We start from the raw sequence: 23,497 nt of genomic DNA on the forward strand, positions 1-23,497 counted from the left end.
AAATCTAGCCTAGGTCATGCGCTTAGCTGCGCAACATTTAGGGTCACACAACCCAATCGTCAATTGCCGAGGTGACACGACCTCTAGCATCGCCTCGTCGGGGTCTTGTGACCATCAGCTATGCTTGGCCGAGGTTCATCAACCCCAGTTCGGATTTGCGATTCGGGCCTAATTTTCTTTTCAAATGTCCTTTTTTCTATATATTTATATTTATTTTGTTGTTTCGATGCTGAAGGTTGCGCCACCTCCCATGACGCCTAGCCGGGGTTCACTGTCCCTATGTCGGAATTGGGAATCATGCTTGATTTTATTTTTCAAATTTCCTTTTTCTATTTCTTAATTTTTATTTTTTCAATATTCATCATATTTTTTTATATTTTAAATGCCACATAGGACGCCACGTCGTGTATACAAGACGATTTCTCTCAAAAAGTCAGTTACCCGTTAATAGAAATAACATGAGTAACACATATACTTAGAGCGGGATTTGAAAGTTTTATTTTTTTTTCTGTTTTAACTTTCAACGATTTGATTCTAAGACATTAAAATCAACTGAAATCTATTCATGTAATGAATAATGTACATTAAAATCATAGAATACTCAGTCACGCCAACATGTCCATCCATAATTTGAAGGAAGGACCGACTCAAATAAAAAAAGCACACAGTTTAGAGATTCAATTATACATAAAAAAAAATTCACAAACCTCTAATCTATTAATCCCTAATATATAAAAACATTTAGTTTTGATCGCGGAAGTACATCTTTCTTGTGTGCAGATATGTATTTTGGTTTTATTTTTGTAAAGTATAAAACTTTTCAAGTCAGCATACCATATATTAGCATCCTTTCAAACAGTAAAAAATTGGAGGGAAAATGATTGACAATTCACATTAACGAGTGATGATTTTATTGGATATTCATATCAGTATATATCGACATTATAACAATCTATTTTTCTATCCAACATTTATTTAACTTGTCAATTCGTGTCCGAATATGAGTTGTGTACGTATTCTCGAATTCATGTGTGCATCGAAGCATTATATTATATTTTTTTGTTGCATTATTTCACTCCATATTCGGATTTTCTCTCTACATTATTGTTTTATTTTGCTATCAATGCAAATGCGTTACAGTCAATATTGCAGAATCTAAGAGAAATTTTAATATATGCAAATGTGACTTTTCTAATTGCAGTGCAACGAGGCTCGGATATACATACGGTTATACACTTATCCGCTTTGGTTGAGACTCAACCGAATATACAGCTGCAAATTTCTCGCTCCTCCCAATATACTTTTTTTTTCTTTTTCTATTTAGTTTTTGGTCGTGTTTTTTCTATTTATTAAAACACATCAAACGAGACGTAAGTTTGGCCGACGATTATCCATTAGATTCCTTTTCAGGCATAATCAATTAATAGTCCTTTTTTTATGAGTATTTAATAGTTTTAATTCGTATTTATTGATACCAAAAAAGTAAGGCTCCAGATTTCCTACTGTTAGTCTCACGGGTAAATTAAAAGTTTCCAAAAACCCCGACCATTTATCCACCATTAACTAAGTTTCCATAAGCTGATATTACATTTTTGATGACTAATTTGGACGAATTTCGCTTTTGGACCTCATGCTTTGTTCGATTATAATTCGCGTCCTCGTACTATTCACCGGTGATAAGTCCTTCCATTATATTCGTCTTCAAAATATGCTGGAAATTAATTGCCCCGTCGGCACGGGCAACTGACACGTGGCGCCTACATATACATGACCCTAAAAAAAGTTACATTTTTTATCCCTATACTTTTTGAAGTGTTCAAATTTAGTCACCGTACTCTATTTTAGTGACAATATTAGTCCCCATATTATTTGATTAATGAGATTTTAAGAACTATTTTTTTACGTTTCCATTTGAAATAAGAATAATATAACGATGTTATTATTTAATACATGATATGCATGTGTATAAGTCTTTATAGATACTATTGATGGTTTAACAAGTAATAACATATGTTGTGATGGAATGTGAACTCCCCTGAACCGTCTAAAATATGCCGCCCGCCTACTAGATAGTGAGTCAATGAAGATGCCGTTGCTAGATACGGTGGAATTAATTTTAATGGGACTGTAAATCAGATTGGGCATATTTACAAATATAGGAATCACCTATTAATTTTGTCTCGATTCGACAATTTCATAGGATTTCATAAGGAAGCGTTCGTCTACAAAACAAAAGTACAAGTACTAAAATTGATCATCCCTAAAAGCACGGGAACCGAATGTCGATGTGCTTTAGAAGCTGGTACACGTAGGTACCATGTGTTAATAGCCAGTGGTTGCCCAACAATTTCCGGTGGATTCTGAACAGAAATTTTGATCGAAGGACTTAATTGTCACCGAATACTAGTAAGAGCATTGGAATTATAACCGAACAAAGTATAAGGACCGAAAGCGAAATCCCCCCAAACTATGGAGACCAGGAGTGTAATTTCCCCTTTCTATTACTTCGTTTCTTGTAAGGAAATTTCCAAAAGTGGGATTTTTTTTTTTTTTGGCTAGAAAAGGCATAATTAATAACCCTGACTATTCACTCCATTAGCTAGATTTAATTTGCTATTAAGTAAGAATGGCCGATTCCTAAGATTATTATGAACAAAGCGTGGATGAGTATTAAATTGTGAATGAAGGTGAATAATACAACATCGGAAACGGAATATTATCACATGAAAATTGCTCTGAATATGCGTTCGATTCATCTGAATCATTGAATATTTCGTAAGCTATATATACATATGTACACACGACGGACCTCATCAGTCTAATTTATCCAAATATATATGGATGTCTGAAATAACTTTTTGTGGGTCAAATATCACTAGGATTTAAATGTATCGTGGATGTTAAAATAGACTCCATGAATAAACAGGATGGACTTTCATATAGACATAAGAAACGTGGGTTGACATTGAGTCTTATCTTCTTCTTAAAAGAAAAGATTAAAAAGGGAAAGCATGAAGTAAATAAAAGGACATATCGATTTGGATGACGATGAAAGATTATTCCTTTAGATAACTTGATCCTAAAGTGAATCATCGTGAGTACGTGTAAGGTAGTTGCCAATTCCTGCATAGGAGTAAGTACTTCCCTTAAATTCCCTTCTCTATATAGTACTCTATCTCTTCCGATCCTTCCCTTCGTTATTCTCTCTTCCATTCCGTCTCTCGCTACTCATTCTCAATTCCCGATCGTCTTCTTCACTGGTGGATACAGAAGAACAAGAGCTAGGGTTAGAAGTAGAAGAATGCCTGCAGTAGTAGGAGTAGTCTCTGGTACCGGCAAGGAGTACCCGGGGGAACTCACGCGGTATGTGCTGGTCACATGCATTGTCGGGGCGACGGGCGGTCTGATGTTTGGCTACGACATCGGGATCTCTGGTAATTTTCGATTAATCCATCAGAACTACCACGCCTATGATCTCTATCTGTTTCTCCACGCCCTCTTCCCTTTGCCATGTATAGGATTATCTTTCACCTCCGTCTAATAACCAGACTGAAATTTGGTTTTCCTATTGTGATCACAGGTCGGGTTACGTCGATGCCGTCTTTCTTGAAGAGTTTTTTCCCATCGGTGTACGAGAAACAGCAAGGAGAGAAGGTGACGAACTAGTACTGCTAGTACGATAGCGAGACCTTACCCCTGTTCACCTCATCGCTCTACTTGGCGGCTCTCTTGTCGTCGCTGGTTGCTTCGACTGTGACGAGGAGGTGGGGGAGGAAGCGGTCCATGTTCTTTGGTGGGATTCTCTTCTGCGCCGGCGCTCTCCTTAACGGTTTCGCCAAGGCCGTGTGGATGCTCATCGTCGGACGCGTCTTTCTCGGTTTTGGTATTGGATTCGCCAATCAGGTGATGTTTTTCACTCTCTTATCCTTATATCACATGGCATACCGATGTAGTATTGCATATGTTACATCAAGCGTTTTTCGTCGGATCGGCATTCTTGTAAGTTTAAGATGTGGGTAGTTTAAGGTCGGCATTCTTGCAAGTTTATGATCATAAGACCTATGTATCATGTCTTCGACCGGATACGTGTTTCCCTTGGTTTTCTTATTCCTCGACCAAATGAATGAGATTTTTCTATTCAATTTCAATAGCAAATATTAAATATAGTAATGTCAAGATTTAGAATTTCTTCAACACTTGGAGGTTTCCTTTAAAGACCCTGTAAATGTTGGAGGTTATGGGTTTGAGAGAGTAGATAGTGTTTTGCTTGAAGTATTACACCAAGAGACGTCAAGTTTGGAACTGTAACATCCTGAATTTCGACCCATTTCCGGGATCAATGATATTGACATTATTCCTCAATTAATTTTAGTAAGTCTCGCCCGGAATGGATCCTTCACGGGATACTGAACAATAGGGAATGGCTAACTAGGAAAACGGTATGTGGACCAGGGACCCGATCGCGAATTGGGCACCGATTCCGAGAAACGACGAGGAAATATTTAGGGCCAATGTGGGCCGATCCTAGGAGGGTGACGGATTTGATTTGGCCAACGACGTACGATTGGATCGCGGGTGATTCCGCACGACCAAGAGTACACGTGGCGAACAAATCCCGAACGTGAACTAAACGATCGCGACCTCCGGAACTAGCGATAATTCCTCGCGTTTTCCTGGTAATTGAGACCGTCACGACTCGAGTAACCCTAGGTCGATACACGTAACCCCTAAACAGCCGCCCGTTAGTGAGAGACCCTAAAATTGTAATTGAGCGATTTTGATTGCTAAATTTGATCTGGACTTGGATGTCGATTTTCGTGAACGTGTGCGACTATTTTGCGAGGACGACGTCATTTTTGAGTGGCCAATTATATTTAGGGTTGGTACGGTCGAAAAATGGAAATTCGACCCGGAACTGGAAAATTACGGTTTTGCCCCTAGGCCTATTTTGGGCATTCCGAATCTTGGGGATTTTGGAGATTTAATTTGGAGAATAATTGTGGATAAATATCAGCCCAAAAAGATTGGACCAAAATGCCCTTGGATATTTTGGTTTGGATTAATCTTGGCCAAGTAAGGAGGGGTAAAATGGGCATTTTGGAAAAAGTTGGTCAAACTCCTTTTAAGACCAATATCTCTCTCTCTCTCTCTCTCTCTGTCCTCACTTCACGCCACCACCACCTTCGGCCACTCCCCTCTCATTTTCTCTCCTCCCTCTCCGCCGGTTCTCTCTCTTTGCCGGCCGTGGACACCGTCCGCCGAAACGCCAAGCCGCCGCGCCGATCGCTGCCGCCGCACGGACCGCCAATCGCTGCCGCTTTCCGCTCTAGCCGAGTTAGTCTAGAGTCTGGTAAGTCGCGATCTAAACCTCGCCTAGTATATCGGGTATTATTGGACCTATTTAGATGCGATTTGGTAAAAATTAGGGGTTGATTGGATGAGCAGGCCTTAGGATTGAAATCGGAAGATTTTGGTGGATTTTTAGAGGCCGATCGATGGCTGGAAATTGCTGTTTTGAGTGCTGTGGGGTGCTGTTTGGTGTGTGGTTGGTGCCATTAGATCCGGCTCGGAATTTCGTGAAAGTGCTATGAAGGGCTGGGAGTGAGATATCGTAGTTTTGGTGTTGAAAAAGGGAAAAATGCGTGTTGGTTGTATGTTGTGATGTGGCTGAATTGATTTGATTGATTTGGGAGCCTCTGAGTGCGCGTATTTAATGTCTGAATATGCACACGTGTGAAATTTATGGCGTGCGATGTGCGTGTGATCACTAAAAGGCCCGGAGGCGTGTTGACGCGAATTGTGATATGATTGTGGGATCGGACCGAGGCATTATAAGCTCGGGTTTCGATCACGTAGGCCTATCGCATTTGGCGCAGGCTGAGGAAAGAAAGTGAGAATGAAATCGGTCCGAGGCACGATCAGCTCAGGTGAGACCAGGATCGGACCGAGGCATTATAAGCTCGAGTTTCGATCACGTAGGCCTGTCGCATTTAGCGTGGGCTGAGGAAAGAACGTGTGAATGGGATCGAACGGAGGCGTGTGATGCTCGGGGCGCGATCGTGTGGGCCTGAGGCATGTTTACGCGGGCCGATGAATGTGATTGAGAACGGGGTGTGTGGTATGGTAAGAGAAAGTAGGATCGGACCGAGGCGTGTGATGCTCGGGGCGCGATCGTGTGGGCCTGAGGCGTGTTTACGCGGGCCGAGAAAGTAATTGAGCTAGTGGGGCAAGACGAGGAAAGTAAATGAAATTGATGCGATAGTGCGTGATCGATGCGTGTTTTTGGCATGGAAATGTGTGGGTTTGTGGTGTGCGAAGTGTGAAATGTGTACGAGTTTGAATGTTGTGATTATGAACTAACGTGTAGGCTGAGTATGCCAAGAGTCCAGGTAAGTGTGACTGTGTGGCTGTGGTTGCGTGTATTGATTGATTGTGTATCTGAACTTGTCTGGAATACGTGGTAGCCTAGGTAGGGTTTAGGTTGTGACTTATTGAGAAGTGTCTCATGGTTGTTTCAACCAAACCATTTCAGAGCACCCGCCCGAGCCTTGAACCTTCCGCCGCTACCGCCGCAGCATTTTGGGATCCCGATGCACACCGAGCATTCAGGAGTAGAATATACCTTGGCTGCTAATCCCTTTTGAGGTCGAGGACGCGATCCGTAGAAGCCAGTTGGTATGCGTGTATTATAAGTTTGCTATTAAATTAGGGAGTGCTTAATTTGAATAGTTGGTGGTATAATCAGGAAATCCGTTCGGGTGTGTACTATCAGTTGATATGAATCTGATGGGTGTTGGAAGTGTTTGGTTGTAAAGAATTGGATGTTGTATATGTATAAAGGTATAGTTTTATGTTTGGTGGTTTGGTGATTTATTTCTTCCTGGTGTTCTCCAATTTTATTGTCCGGGTGTCACGCCCCGTACCCCACGAAGCGTGAGCATCCCACCTTCGGTCGATAAATTGCGACGTCCCAGGAATCGTCGCCGACCCACGCCCATACAGAGATCAAGCACAAGCGGAATTATAAAATAAACAAACCCAGACAATTACAATATGAGCCAAGGATAGCCATCCAATAAACAACGATCAACGCAGAAAATATGTACATACTTATATTACTATTTTAAAACTCTTTTTACAGTGTTCACGACAACCAAAAAGGAAACACCAACAGCTGGGAATAACCCAAACAGCCACTTCTCCGTTCTGCTCCATCCCCACCGGGGTGCATGCTCGATGACTGCTGGATAAAAGGCGGTATTCCAAAAAGAGGTGGTGACCTCGGCATCCTACTGCTGGGGGTCTGAAAAGTTTCGGTTTACACAACCGTGAGACGAATCTCAGTGAGTTCAACCCCTAAACCTAGGCTAGGCTAGCATGCAATCTCCTGACCGGAAACAAACATTTAAAATCATAACACAACCATAATCATACAATTCTCTGACCTTGCAGGTTGGACTGTTCAATATGTAATAATCACGGGACATACGTGGCACACATTATCACACATACGCCAATCACATGCTCATACACCGAGTCTCACACACTCGCATGCTATTCAATGCATGTTTATGCATGCAAATGTCATTGGCATGCCATGCACATTTCTTTGGCCCACTGGCCCACACTGGCATACTTGCCCAATTAATTATTATTACGACTCGAGTCATCAATTTTTCATGGCCCGGTGCATCTAGCCTGCTTCAAAGTGCATGAGGCGCAGCAAGAACCGATCTCGGCCCGGTGTCTCTAGCACGCTTCAAAGTGCATGAGGCGCAACACATTCTCCTTGCGAACTGAGCACGCTTCAAAGTGCATGAGGATGGTCGCCTTCCGGACGTACCGGGCATCGTCCCGCTTCAAAGTGCATGAGGACGGTATCGACCCGAAGGTCCTTAGGTGATCACACAGCTCATTATTATCTGAACCCAGCGTATAACGCTTCAGGGTATTTTAGGTGATCACATGCTCGTGGCAGACACGCATTCTCGCACAATTTCATCACATGCCTCACTCTTGGCATACGCAATGCGTGTCCATGTTATGCAATGCAATGCACCACGAGCACCAATATAATTCAGACACCCAATGTCACAACACGTGCTTAATTGGCCCAATTAATACCGTGTGGCCTAACGTGCGATTCACAAGCTAGTAATTCATTGCAAACCAAACAATGGCCAATCACACTCCACAAAATTAGCCACACCACATACGACATAACAGTACGAAATCAACCACAATTAAGCACAATTGACGTACAATCAGTCAACCTGGGTACACCCGGCAATTTCACCAACGAGCTCCTAAATTGATCATTAAACCCCATTATCCTCCCCAACGATTCTCATTAATCCACTAAATTTTTTTTTTGATAATAATTTCTACCAATCAATTCTCAACCCAGTCTAAAATACACACTGCTATTATCTAAGCCAGTCCAAAATGCACCGATAATACCTAAACCAGTCCAGGAAAAACGCACTATCAGTCCTAATCCGGGTTTAGGAATTTTACTCACCTAATACAAAGTCACGACGTCGGGGAACGGCGGCCGATCACTGGTGAACAGTGAAACCGGCGGCGGAATTCCCGGCGGACGGCGACGCGGTGCACGGACGGCGTGAACAGCGACCCCGTACGGCCGCGTGAACAGTACCCCCGTACGGACACTGTACGGACAGGCTGGGAACGGTGGCCGACGAGGTGCCGGTGACAGCCGCGGCGTCCGTATGGTCCGGCGTGAACAGTGATCCGTACGGCCGTGAACAGTACCGTACGGGACACTATACGGACGGTGGCTTGGGCGGCGACGTATGGACGTGCTTGGGACGGCCGGTGTCGACAGGCAGCGATCGGAGCTCCGGCGAAGCTCCGGCGGTACTGTTTGTAAAACAGAAAAAAATGAGAAAAGAGGGAAAAAGGAGAGAGAGAGAGAGAGAGAGAGAGAGAGAGAGAGCTTTTCGGGTATAACCGGCGAATGGTGGGTACGCTCTTGGGTGAAACTAGTCCTTGGTGGTCTTGGCTCGGCGGGGGCAGACTCAATGTCTTGTTCCGGCGTGAAGCACATCGGGGAAATGCATAAACGTAAACTGCAGAATAGAAAGCAGAGAGAGGAGAGAAAACTTGCGGGAGAAATGGCCGAATGGTCTACTGGAGAGAGAGGATAACCTGGTCAAATATGGGTCAACAAGTGTGGGTGGATTCCAAGTGTCATTATCTAGGGCTAATGGACAATTTTGCCCTTGATCCAAGGGCTAGGATTCAATCTAATCCAATAATTTAGGGGTGAAATGGTCTTTTGTCCCTAACCATGGTTGACCAGACCTGGTTTAACCTTAACCAACCTTGGTTAAACCCCTAATTAAGAATAATTTTCGGAATTACTCAAAAATGGCCTAGGGGCATTTTCGTAATTTTTCGATCCCGAACCGAAATTCCAATTTTCGCACATACGTGTTCCATATGTGCGTGGCCAACATAATATGACGTCGGAATCGCGAAATTCATCGCGCAAGCCCTCGAAAATCCACGTCAAAGTTTCGGGAATAAAATAATATTATTTTTCCAATTTTTGTCGAAATTCCAATTTTTGGCCAAAACGACTCCTGGTATGCGTGGCCACCCAAAAATGGCGTCGGCCACGAAAAATAACCTCATTTGGCATCGAAAAGCGACGCTGGCATCCCGGGGGCAAAATCGTAATTTTTCAGCCCTGGATCGAAATTCCAATTTTTACTCGTACTAACTCCACATGTGTGTGGCCAGCGTAATATGACGTCATATTCCCAAAAATAGTCTCTTAAGCCTTCGAAAATCGATACCGAAATCCGGGCCCAATTCCGTAAACAAAACCCGCTAAACTTTCAATTTCAGAGTCTCTCACTAACGGGCGGCAGTTTAGAGATTACGCGTATCGACCTAGGGCTACCCGTATCGTAATGGTCTCGATCATTGAGAGAATGAAAAATTATCACTAGCCCCAGAGGCTACGATCGTTCGGTTTAGGTTCAGGACTGATTGGCCACGTGCATTTTTCGGTCATGCAGATTCACCTGAGATCCGAGTGTACAACGTTGGCCTTGGCCAAACCAAATCCGTTACCTTTCCTAAGATCGGCCCACATCGGTTCAAAATATTCCCTCAGCATCTCTCGCGATCGGTATCCGTTTCACGATAGGGTCCCCGGTCCACGTACCGCTTTCTAGTTAGCCATGCCCCATTGGTTAGTATCCCGAGAACGATCAGCTCTGGGCGAGACTTACTAAAATGAAATGCGAATTAATATCCGTTTTATTGATCCCGGACTTACATCGAAATTCGGGCTGTTACACCGGGTTTATTTCATTGGTTTCCGCCGTGATTGAACTTTGATGGAATCGTGAGGTCGGCGACGTTTCCTCGGACGTCGCACTAATACGGCCTGAGAGAGGGATGTCGCGAGCTCGATGGGGTTCGGGGCGTGACAGGAACGCTCAACAGTGTTACCTCCAGCGTAGGTAAACCCTAGAGTTTATATGTAAGCTATTGGGCTCCAGCCCATATGGGCCCAAAATAACCGTGCTTTAAACCTATTGGGCTTGTATGTGAATATATTATTTGGACTATATTAATAATATATCCAACAATCTCCTCCTATGTTCACCATACAGCACAATCTAATACGGTGGTCAGTGTAATGTTCAAACAAATATGAATCATCCACATTCAGTCCCAGACAATCAACTTGGATCGGTCAAAGAGTTTTAGCACTAAATATTAAACTCAATCATAATTTGCAATCTAAATAAGTGAATCATCCTTATCATGAATCTGTTTTGAGATCAGCACATAAAATTAAATATGAAGAGTTTCAGATTCAGTCTAAACTCATCCAAATCCCAAAATCCAAAATAAATCTCAGAATCAGTTCACAACCAAGCACAATAATGTTCACAAAATAGAGATAGCAAAATGGAAGTCTCAAGTAAATGGACTCCATCAAAATGGGCAATAGCAGGTGACTTGTCAAGTCTCTACATACTCTAAATGATATATTCAATTATCTTGGTCAGGATCCCACCCAATAAGCTCTCCTCCATCTCTGCCATCTCTGTAGAATGTCAAATATGAATTTCCTATTATTATGAATTCAATCAGGCAGAGAAGAACATATATTAATGTCATAAAGCATCATAATATTATGTTCATAAGCATCAAGTTAGTTTCATAAATTATGAACAAGGCCTAAACAGTTTGAATTACAAAGAGCCATCAACTTCAATTTATTTGTAAGTGAATAACCATTGTCTAGTTTCAAAGAACAGGACCAATAGTCATGTCACTTACAATAACCAATAGGCTTCTTATGCAAACAACTATCTCTATATTTCAATTTGGAATGTCACAATTACTAATACCTTAAAGTCAAATAATCTAGCATCAAGTTTGGAATGAGATTATTTAACCAAAAGGATAGTCCAACCTAATTGGATTGTATCATCAAGTTTGGAATGACACAAGCTCCCCAGATAGAACCTTTGAATTAGGTTAACATCATCTTCATCAAGTTTGGAATAAGACAACTCACCCTTTTCAAATTAATTAGCAACCATGAACATCGATGAAACACATAAACTGTGCTTATCATTGTGGCCAACAAAGGAAGATTCGATAATGCAAAACATACAATTATAAGGTAAGTAAATGGTAATTAAGACGTATCTATATAGTCTTTAACCCCATTTCCCCCACTGTTTTGAATAATCGATCTGTAGGCATACCCTTCGTGAGAGCATCGGCCATGTTATCCGTCGATCGCACATCGATCAAGGTGATAACTCCTTGTTCGCGCAGATAATTCAACAACGCATGTCTCAGTCTCATGTGCCTTCTCTTGGAATTAAAGAGATCATTCTTGACGACTTGGACAGCGGCTTGATTATCACAGAACAAGTTTAAAGAATTAATCTTTAGCTGAGTCAAAGGAATATCCATAATCAGATTCTTTATCCACTTTGCCTCTTCGCCGACTGAGGCTAAAGAAAAAAGTTCTGATTCCATAGACGACAATGCAATACAAGTAATAGCAGCTCCACCCAAAGTGAATACATATCCACTGGTGGACTTACTATTTCCAATTTCTGAGCACCATGAGGCATCAGAATATCCATCCACAGTTGGAGGATAACCAGAATAACATAGAGCATAATCTTTAGTACCTTTAAGGTATCTCATCAGCCTACTGAGGGCATCCCAATGCTCTTTACTAGGATTACTAGTGAAACGACTCAGCATGCCAATTGTAAAGGCTATGTCAGGTCTAGTGCAACTCATAGCATACATGAGACTACCAATCAGTTTCGAGTACTTTAACTGATCGACACTGGTCCCTTCATTAGGACTCAGTCTTTTGTTATAATCACATGGTGTCGCACTCGGTTTATACTCACTGTATCCCCAGGTAGAAAGTAGTTGCTCCATATAATGAGTCTGGCTAAGGGAGATGACTTGCCTTTCAAAGCTTACTATCATACCAAGAATGGTATTAGCAATACCAAGATCTTTCATGTCAAATTCTTTAGCTAAAGTAGCTTTCACGTCACTCACTACAGAATGATCGGAACCAAGAATTAACATGTCATCAACATACACGCAAATGATGACTATCTTATTTGACATAGAACGATGATAAATGCATTTATTTGAATAACTAGACTGAAAGCCATAACTCTTTACCACTTTGTCAAATTTAAGATGCCACATCTTAGGTGCTTGTTTAAGACCATACAAAGATTTGTTCCATTTACAAACTTTGTCCTCAAGACCTTTCATGACATACCCTTTCGGTTGTTCCATGTAGATTTCCTCATTTAACTCTCCATTTAGGAAAGCTGTCCTTACATCCATTTGATGCACTACAAAGTGTTTAATAGATGCCAAAGCAAGAAGAATTCTGATAGTTGATAGATGACACACAGGTGAATAGACATCAAAATAGTCTATTCCACTCAGCTGTTTATAGCCTTTAGCTATTAAACGTGCTTTGTATCTGACTATTGATCCATCACTATTCAGTTTCTTCTTCAATACCCACTTACAGCCTATAGCCTTAGCCCCTTTTAGCAAATGGACTAGTTGCCAAGTGTGGTTCTGTAGCAGAGAGCTCATTTCATCATCTATGGCTTCTGCCCACAGAAGGGATTCCCTAGATCTCATTGCTTCCTGATAGGAGAATGGATCATCCTCTAGATGGTAAGTAACAAAATCCTCACCAAAACGTTTGGAAACTCTATCTCTTGTAGATACTCTAACTGGAACTTGTTCAAAAGTCAGCTGTGGAGAATTAGTGTCAGAAGAGCTTGCTTCAAATTCTACAGGAGACTCTGAAATCATATATGTAGATCCAGAAACATTCAAGCCATGATCTCTGAGAAACTTGTTCTCGAAAAATTCTGCATTTCTAGATTCTATCACTGTATTAGTAGATAGATCTAAAAATCTATTTGCAGTACTATCTTCCGCACAACCTAGATATACACAAGTAATGGTTCTAGGTCCCACTTTAGGTCTTTTAGGATCTTGTATTCTTACATAAGCAACACAGCCCCAAGTCTTAAGAGTATCATATCTACAAGGACACTTATGCCATATCTCATAAGGTGTCATAGACAACTTAAAGTGCGGCAACCTGTTTAGGATGTGATTAGCAGTTAGAACTGCTTCTCCCCAGTAGGAGGAAGGCATGCCAGCTCTATGTAATATGGAATTTAACATTTCAGCTAACGTTCTATTCTTACACTCGGCAACACCATTTGATTAGGGTAAGTAAGGAGCAGTGGTTTCAAGTATTATGCCCTCTGAAGCACAAAAGTCCTTGAACCTTGTCATTGTATATTCTCCTCCTCTAGCACTTCTAAACCTCTTAATTTTCAAGTTGAGTTGATTTTCTACTCTAGACTTGAAAATCTTAAACTTTTCAAAAACCTTATCTTTCGATTTCAACAAATAAACATAACAATATCGAGAAAAATCGTCTATGAATGTTAATAGATACTTCTGACCACCTCTAGTAACATAATTTCTGAAGTCACAAAGGTCATAATGTATTAGCTCAAGAAGTTGTGTGCTTTTAGAACCGACTTAAAAGGTTTTTTAGTAATTTTAGCCTGTGCACACACTTCACATTTGTCAAATCGAATAGAAGTATCCAATGGAATATTGTGAGTTTTAGCTAGATGTTGCATTTTCCTGTAATTCACATGTCCAAGTCTATTGTGTAACAACTTTGGATCAATCAAAGTAGAATTCATATGGTTGATGCTATCAGTATCTAAACTTAACCTATACATACCATTAACCATGAATGCACAACCGAAATAACATGAGTTAGCAGATAAAGTTACTCTACCATTCATAGTTGAAAATGACATACTGGCTTTATCAAGTAAACTCATAGATATCAAATTCTTTTTAAGTAAATGTACTACTCTAACATGTTTCAGAGTTAGTAATTTACCTGAAGAAAGCACCAAATTTGCAGTTCCAGCATGAGTCACCTCTGCCTCACCACCATTACAATTTTCTACGGTGTCTTTCACTTCTATGACCTCAGTGAGGGAGTTCTTGTCATTTGTAGCATGACAAGTAGCGCCGCTATCTAACCACCACTCAGAGGAGACGCTGGCCTTTCCATTCTTCATCATTCCAATGAAGGTTTGAGGTTCAGATTTACTAATTAACATATTAGTCGCAGCTTGTGGTGTGTTATTCTTTGGCTTCTTTTGTAGCTTACACTTTGCTGTCCAGTGACCCCACTTTCCACAGTTATGACACTTGCCCTTCTTCTTCCTTTTGAAGATAGTCTTTTTGGCCTCTAACTATGAAGAGGATTCACCTTTTGATGACTTAAACCTTTTCTAAGGTTTATTGGAATGTGAAACTAAGTTGGCAACTGACTTTTGTTGTCCTTCTTGTTCCAAACTCTTCCTAGATATGTTTTGATCTTCAATGTGAATATACCTCTTTAATTCATCCAGTCTCATCTGTTCTTTCTGTATGTGCATTTCAGTCTCGAAAGAACTCCATTCAGCAGGTAGCTTACTCAACACAAGACCAACAAAGAGATTATTGGACATATCAGAGTTATCCTCTTTCAACCTATTCCTCATGTTCTCAAGTTCAATTAATTGAGAGGTGATACTTGAATTCATATTGAATTTAAAGTCAAAGAACTTCTCCGCTAGAAGAGTTTTAGAGAGCCCCTCTTGTTTTTGGAACTGAGTGTTCAAGTGATCCCATATCTCTTTCGCTATCTTAAACTCACTATAAATCATAGCTAGACGAGAATTTAAAGAGGTCAACAAGTAATCTCTACAAAAATCTTCATCTTTGTTCCATTGATATTCATCAACATCTTCAGTGGTAGATGTAAAATCACTCAGTACTGTGTAAAATATTTCACGTTCTTTCATGCCAAATTGAACATGCAATTTCAACCATGAAATTCAGTGACATCAAATGATTGCAGCTTAATAATATCATAGGAACTATGTTTTGTCATTTTAATCAGAGCAAAGACGTAGAAAGAGTGCACCTTGAAGTCCTCGGAGCTCACAAAGTCGAATAAAGCCCCTAACCTTGGTCAAATCAAACCGCTCTGTAGAGGTGGAGTTTACCAAAACAGACCCCAAAAACAAATCCGGAGTGCCCAAAAACCTTAAGATGGATTGCACTTGTCGCTGGAAGCCGAGAAGTCGCCGGAAATTCGCTGGAAGCCAAAAAATCGCCGAACTTTCGGTTGTCGTATCTCAGCCATCCGACCTCCGTTCAACGCGAGTGACCACTCAAAACGCTCGTATCGACGAGTAGAACAAGACCCAAGTGGTTTCACCCTCTGAAATTGGCTATAATTTCTGGGTTCTTGAATCAAAGATTTCGGCCGCCAAATCTTCAAACTCAGATCTTGGCCAATCCTACCGTCGAAATCGAAAATAAATAATACCTGCGAGTTCGTCTCGACGAGATCTTCAAGTAGACACATTTCTTGCTCAAATCCAACACACGAATCTAATACTTCAAGATTGTTGGAGGTTATGGGTTTGAGAGAGTAGATAGTGTTTTACTTGAAGTATTACACCAAGAGATGTCAAGTTTGAAACGCTCAACAGTATTACCTCCAGCGTAGGTAAACCCTAGAGTTTATATTTAAGCTATTGGGCTCCAGTCCATATGGGCCCAAAATAACTATGCTTTAAATCTATTGGGCTTGTATGTGAACATATTATTTGGACTATATTAATAATATATCCAACAGTAAATAGGCATAATAATAAAGGTTTCATGAGGCAATATCAAGGATTAAATGAGTAAGTATGAATGTATATATAATGGTTATTTGATTCTCAATCAATTTTTCTATCGTTCTTTTTGAACGACTACTTTTGCTAATTTGTTAATTCCTATGTCAATTTGGATACAATTCCAGTCTGTGCCGCTCTACCTCTCTGAGATGGCTCCTTACAAATACAAAGGTGCTCTCAACATTGGGTTCCAGTTATCCATCACGGTCGGAATCCTGGTGGCCAATGTCCTCAACTTCTTCTTCGCAAAGATCGAGGGCGGTTGGGGGTGGCGCCTGAGCCTTGGCGGTGCCGTGGTCCCCGCCCTCATTGTCACCGTCGGGTCCCTCGTCCTCCCCGACACCCCGAACTCGATGATTGAGCGGGGCCAGCGCGAAGCGGCCAAGGCGGAGCTAAAGCGGATCCGCGGGGTCGAGAACGTCGATGAGGAGTTTGATGACCTGATATCGGAAAGTGAGGAGTCGAAGCGAGTGGAGCACCCTTGTAAGATGAACCTCTTGCGGAGGAAGTACAGGCCTCACCTCAGCATGGCAATACTGATTCCCATCTTCCAGCAGCTCACCAGGATCAATGTGATCATGTTCTACGCCCCCGTCTTGTTCAACACCTTGGGGTTCGAGAACGATGCCTCCCTCATGTCTGCCGTGATCACGGGGCTCGTCAATGTTGGCGCCACGTTGGTCTCGATCTACACCGTCGATAAAGCGGGCAGGAGAATCCTTTTCCCAGAGGGTGGAATTCAAATGCTGATTTGCCAGGTACTTGATACGATGACTTTTGCTACGATCAAATTCTTTTGCAATCATTCTGTTTAATACATTAGGCATATAGTTCATAAATGTCGCAACAAGCAACATTTTTATTAGTCACTCAATTTGTAGACATTATTAAGTAAACCTATCACATGTACTAAAACGAATTTGAACTATCAGATCCGGTGGGACCATCGTTTTCCTATGGTTCGTTCATTTTCAAAAATAGTATTCATGTTATAATTTCTTTTGTAGAATTGAATCTATATTTGGTCCTTATCATGGTACATCCCTCAAAACATGGTATATAGATGTGCACTTATACTCTTCATGTTCAGATCGTCGTCGCATCGGCAATCGGTGCAAAATTCGGAGTGGACGGGAATCCGGGTGAGTTGCCCAAGTGGTACGCTGGCATCGTAGTGGCCTTCATCTGCGCCTACGTCGCCGGGTTCGCGTGGTCATGGGGGCCGCTCGGGTGGCTCGTGCCGAGCGAGATCTTCCCCTTGGAGATCCGGTGGGCCGCCCAGAGTGTAAACGTCTCGGTCAACATGGTATCCACCTTCATGGTGGCTCGGGTCTTCCTCAACATTCTCTGCCAATTGAAGTTCGGGCCGTTCTTGTTCTTCGCCTTCTTTGTGGCTGTCATGTCCATATTCGTCTACTTCTTGTTGCCGGAGACGAAGGGCATCCCAATCGAAGGGATGGGCATGGTGTGGAAGAAGCACTGGTACTGGTCTAGATTCGTTAGCGACCACGATGTTCCTATAAGAGATATCGAGTGGATGCAGGACCGAATGACACAGTGTTTTATAAGGGCGACGTTCCCAGATATCAGAAAACCGAATTTGTATGAATGAAGAATTATGTGAGATATTGGACCATATTTATCTTTGTTTCTAGTTGGTCGTGGCGAATATATTTTTCTCTGTTGCATTCATCACGATAAATTAGTAAAGTTGCAATAGCAATACGGTTTGTCACTCATGTAAGAATTGCGTGGCCAAACACAATTGATTTCCTATAATTGATGAACAAATCACGATTTTTAATCTCGCATCTAATGGTTTTTATTAGTATTGAGTGAGGTCATATAGTCCTTGATTTGACCCTATGTAAGGAGATATTGTGTCATTGCAAACATGTTCTATAGAGTTCTCACCACTTGTGCTTATCATTTGGCACAAATTCTATCAACAAACCGAATTGATTTGCTATCGCACAACTAAAAAAAAGAAGTTTACGGAGCTACGATGAGTAAATTTGTAAGCTCATTAGAGTTTAGACACAAGTTTAAATAGGTCTTCAACCCATTTTGACGCCTTTATTGTTTATATTGGACGAGTTGGGACGGTAAACCCCGGCTAGGCGTCGTGGGAGGTGGCCAACCTCCGGCGTCGAAACAGCAAAATAAGTATTAAAAAATAGAAAAAAAAATGACATTTGAAAAGAAAATTAGGCCCGAAACTCAAATCCAAACTGGGGTTGGTGAACCTCGGCCAGGCGTAACCGGTGGCTACAAGACCCCAGCGAGGCAATGCTAGAGGCTGTGTCACCTCGACGATCGTCAATTGGGTTGTTTGACCCTAAGTGTCCCACTGCTAAGATCGCACAACCTAGGCTAGATTTGGCCCTCGTCGGGGTCGAGCAAGAGCTCCGCAGCTCTTGTTGGTGTCACCTCCAACTGCATTCCACATCTTCTCTCTCTTAGGTTTTTTTTTTCTTTAATTCCAATATTTTATCTAGTCGACACCTGAAAAATTACATGTAGGTACCAATTTATCCGGTCGGTATTGACATGGTCGCTTAGGAGCCTATCGACGTCGGCATTTCTGATTTTATTTTAACGGAAAAACTAATCCGAATCTTTAAGGACTCAATTGCACAAAATAATAGTTCAAGGGCCTCATTGAAAATTTTGAAACATTCAGGGACTTGCGGCTTTTTATCCCTGCCTTATTATTACTGGAAAAGCATGGAGAAAGTTAGAACGAGCACGACTCCTGCACACGCCGTCGACGTCGAGCTTGCTCCTCCTCTCCGCCGCGCACCTCCGTCGCAGCCCAACCCCCTGTCGGTGGTCTCACCTCCACCGCCAACTTCGACGAGAACTCCACGAAGGCAAGCTTCCGGGTTATGCTGTTTTTGTTTGTTCGGGCTTTCTTGTTGAGATACGACGTTCTTTTGCCAACGGTAGCATTTGAGCAAGGTCAAATGCACACTACTTTGGTCGTTCTGTATTGCTAGCGGCGGTTCAGTAATGGTGATCGGCGCACCGACGGCGACTGAGCATTGCGTTCAACGAACATCCCTTGCCCACCATGTGTTTGATGGGAGTTTCATGACAAATGGTCTTGAGATATCAAATGTACTCCGACCCAACTACCCAGAGAATCAGCTCCTTGATGCACTTCTTCGAGTGTTCTTACGAGATATAACTGCGAAACCGAACCGTTATAAAACATCTTGCCAAGCTTTCTCTGGGTTTGCTTTTATTACTAGATTAGATTGTTTTAGGGCCATATAATGATTCCTCGAAGATGCACGCGACTTTGGAGTTGTGATTGCTTCGTCTTCTAGCTTTTCTTTTATGTCCCTGAAAGAGATATTTGTTTTTTTTCTCTTGTCTGCATGATTTTTCTTCTTTAATTGACTGTAAAGTCTTGGTAAGTTATAGGTGTGACAGCTAAAATACTTATTTGGTGCAGATTTGCCACGTTCGTGGTGACCGACACAGTTGTTAGATGATCGTTACCTGGCTCATTCCGCTGACACAGCCCAATGTGGATCATCTTTTAGTGACCCGAGGTCAGTGCATTTTTCATTTCGCCTGAGCTGCGATTAGACTAAAAAGTTCGCTGCAATGGCCAGTAGAATCAAATGGTCTAATAAAATTACGACATCCCAAGTCGAGCAGCTTATTAGGGCTGAAAGGGACGTACAGAAGGCAATGCTCATCTTTGATTCGGCAACAGCAGAGTATAGTAGTGGTTTTCGCCATGATGAGAAAACGTTTTCTCTTATCATATCGAAATTGGTCTCTGCAAATCAGTTCTGGACGGCGGAAGAGCTTCTTCAGAGAATGAAAGAAGAGCAGTGCAATCTTACAGAAGACATATTTCTCTCCATCTGCAGAGGTTATGGGCGGGTTCACAGGCCGCTAGATTCGTTAAGGGTTTTCCAGAGGATGCAGCGTTTCCAATGCAAACCTTCGCCCAAATCATACGTCACTATTTTGGATATACTTGTCGAGGAAAACCAGTTGAAACTAGCTCTTAGATTTTATAAACACATGAGGGCGATCGGTGTATCACCTACTGTTGCTTCCCTCAATGTTTTGATCAAAGCTTTGTGCAAGAATAGTGGAACGATGGATTCTGCCCTTCAGATATTTTATGAGATGCCAAATCGTGGATATGTTCCAGATTCATATACATATGGTACTTTGATAAATGGATTGTGTAAATGGGGGAAAATTGGTGACGCTAGGAAACTATTTGAAGAGATGGAGACAAAGGGTTGTTCACCCAGTGTGATCACCTACACTTCCATGATTCACGGTCTCTGTCAATCTGAGAATTTAGATGAAGCTTTTGGATTGTTTGAACAGATGGTGGGCAAAGGTATTGAGCCTAATGTGTTTACTTTCAGTTCATTAATGGATGGATTTTGCAAGAGTGGGTGTTCTTCTCAAGCAATGGAGCTTTTGGACATGATGGTTAGGAAACGGCTGAGGCCCAACATGATAACTTACAGCACTTTAATCCATGGGCTCTGTAAAGAAGGGAAAGTTTATGAAGCTTTGGAGACTCTTGACAGGATGAAGCTTCAGGGTTTGAAACCAGATGCAGGACTGTATGGCAAGATCATTGCTGGCTTTTGTGACAAGTGCAAATTTCCGGAGGCTGCCAACTCCCTTGATGAGATGATACTAGAAGGAATCTCTCCCAATCGTTTAACTTGGTCTATTCATGTCAGAATCCACAATGCGGTTGTTCAAGGACTTGCTGTTCATGGTGAAATAAATCGTGCTTATCCGCTTTACCTAAGCATGCGGGCCAGGGGAATTTCTGTTGATGCTTCGACTTTCAGTGCTCTTGTTCGATATTTCTTTAGGAAAGGAGATATGGATAAAGCTACTCAAGTATTTGAGGAAATGGTGCATGATGGATGTGCTCTGGACGAGGAAACATGGAAGGCAGTTGTAGAAGGATTTGTGCATTGGGAGAAAGGGAAAGAAGCTGCTAACGTATTGCCTGAATTGATTAGAGAACAATGAAAGAAGCAGACAAGACTATAAGGATATAATCATAGGTAAGAGTTAATGCTGCTTGTTACTGTTTCTACCAACACTGCAGATGCTCATCATTTTTCTTTTTGATACAAATGTCACGATTTCATGATGGTCATCGACTACTTGTATATCCTTCACCCCATTGTGCTTATTTTATATGTATGACAACAGTTTTACTTTATTTTCATGTATTTCTGAAAATAAGCTTCTGGTTCATAAGAAGTTGGCTGCACCTTACCTTAATAGAAAATTTTCTGATCTGTCTTTAGTGGGTGCGTGGAGCTTCATTATGATTAAGCACTTTTGGTAACTTGTTCCTTCAGAAATTTTGGTATGATGTAACTCTCCCATTGATTAAAGAGATTGCATGACATCTTCAAGAAACTTCTTGGACACTAGGCATGCTTAAACAAAATGGGCTTGGGTGAATAAATGACAGCTCTCTATCATCTTTATGATTGCTCATACAAAGATTCTGTGCCTGTATAATGTAGATTCTGAGGCTATTTCTTGTTTTACCAGGATCACGTATCATCCTTTCAGCTTTATCTTTGAGCAAATTGGAGATCAGAATTAATTGCAGATATGAGAAATCTAGCTGTTTGGAGTTAATGGACAAGCACTTCCTATGGTCTTTGAAGCTCTGACTTCTGGGAGTCAAAAGGATTATGGCCCACTTCCATTGATGTGGAGTATGTCTCCCTTGGGGCTTTGTATGCTAAAGGACACTACTTTTTTGAAACATGGTGAGGGTTGAGGTGTCTAACGTAGCTGGAGTTATTGGCTGCAAATGTGGACTCTGTTCAAATAGCTTATTGAGATTGCCGGTAGGTTACCTTTTGAATGCAAATCTGTTTGAAAGGGAATCATTGAGAAAAGTGGAGAGAAGCTGGCAAGTTGGAAGAGGTTTTTGTCCAAAGGGGTTAGAATAATTATTATTATTAAGGGCTCTTTGTCGAGTCTAACCTACTAACTTTTTGTCACTTCTTTCAGTTCCTATGTTGCAAACAGATTAGAGAATTTGCGAAGAGATTTCTGTTGTCCAGAGACATGTTGATGATACTTCCAGATTTCATCTAATCAACTGGACTTCAATTTGTTCTTATATTTAGATGGGGACTGGCTACCAGAAAAATTGATTTGCTTTCATGCTCTTTAAGGCAAAAGGATATGGAGGTTTCTTAAAGAACAAGAGAGATCATGGAGAAGACTTTCGTTGTTAAATATGCCATTTGATATGTGATCAGTGTTTTAAGGTGACCTGTGGAAGTATAATCGATTGATTGGTATGTTTTTGCTGTTCACACGACCTTCAATATGGGCGATGGAAGAAAAGCAAAGTCCTAGAATGATTGAAGAGGTACTGACCAGCCTTTTAAAACCTCTCATGCTTGATATTGCTGTTAGTAAAGACGAGTCTGTAGCTGGCCTGTGTCCCGACTTCTTCAGACAAATCCAGAATTGGAAAGACATTTCGAGGAGTTGGTATGTATGAGTTGAAGATTGGGCATGACGCAGTTGCAACCGATGGCGTTGTTTTGTGATAGTCAAGCAGCGATACATGTTGCTTCGAATACTGTTTTTCCATGTGAGGACGAAGCATAAAGAGGTCGACGGTCATTTCGTTCTAGAAAAGCCATAGTCCCGGAAGATCAAGACTGCGTTTTTTAGAACTGCTATTTGCTAAAGCTCTAAGCGGTCCCTGAGTCAAGTGTATATATAACAAGCTTGCCATACATGATATTTATTGTCCAGTTTGAGGGGGAGTATTAAGAATGGGAAATAGAATCACAATGAATATGTATGTTGATTGTGTAGTATTCTTTAATTGTGGGTTTCCCTGTTATGTAATACTTGAATATAGCATAAATACATTTGTGCAGTCTCAACGACACGTTTTTTCCCTCCAAATCCCTTCTCTTATTCTCACACTACTAATTAAATGTATAGAAACGGTTGTAAGATTAATTTTTGCATGGGTGATCTGCTTTGTCTAGTCTTGACTGGTTTGGCTAGGACAACCTACTTCATTACTTGTCCTTGATTGGTTTAATCAAGTTTCAAAGGAGTTAATCGCTCTGAGTATTGCTATTGCACCTAAAAGCTAGTAC

General features: G+C 41.5%; 1 protein-coding gene and 2 pseudogenes across 1 annotated transcript; all 3 read left to right on the forward strand.

Moving 5' to 3' along the window:
• LOC130139386 (pentatricopeptide repeat-containing protein At5g46100-like) overlaps window positions 1–22,414 on the forward strand; it is a 90,952-nt pseudogene extending 68,538 nt beyond the window's left edge.
• On the forward strand, window positions 3,302–17,952 carry LOC115661943 (sugar transport protein 1-like; annotated as a pseudogene).
• LOC115661946 (pentatricopeptide repeat-containing protein At5g46100-like) lies at window positions 19,083–22,414 on the forward strand. Its single transcript, XM_056316205.1, has 3 exons — window positions 19,083–19,460; window positions 19,801–21,406; window positions 21,909–22,414. The coding sequence occupies exon 2, from the start codon at window positions 19,956–19,958 to the stop codon at window positions 21,369–21,371; it is 1,416 nt and encodes a 471-aa protein (XP_056172180.1). The 5' UTR covers window positions 19,083–19,460; window positions 19,801–19,955; the 3' UTR covers window positions 21,372–21,406; window positions 21,909–22,414.
• Window positions 22,415–23,497: the final 1,083 nt, after the last annotated feature.

This window comes from Syzygium oleosum, unplaced genomic scaffold (genome assembly GCF_021117445.2).
Source record: "Syzygium oleosum isolate NSW1041296 unplaced genomic scaffold, Sole_v2.1 Sole_v2.11, whole genome shotgun sequence".
In the NCBI taxonomy this organism is placed as follows: Eukaryota; Viridiplantae; Streptophyta; class Magnoliopsida; order Myrtales; family Myrtaceae; genus Syzygium; species Syzygium oleosum.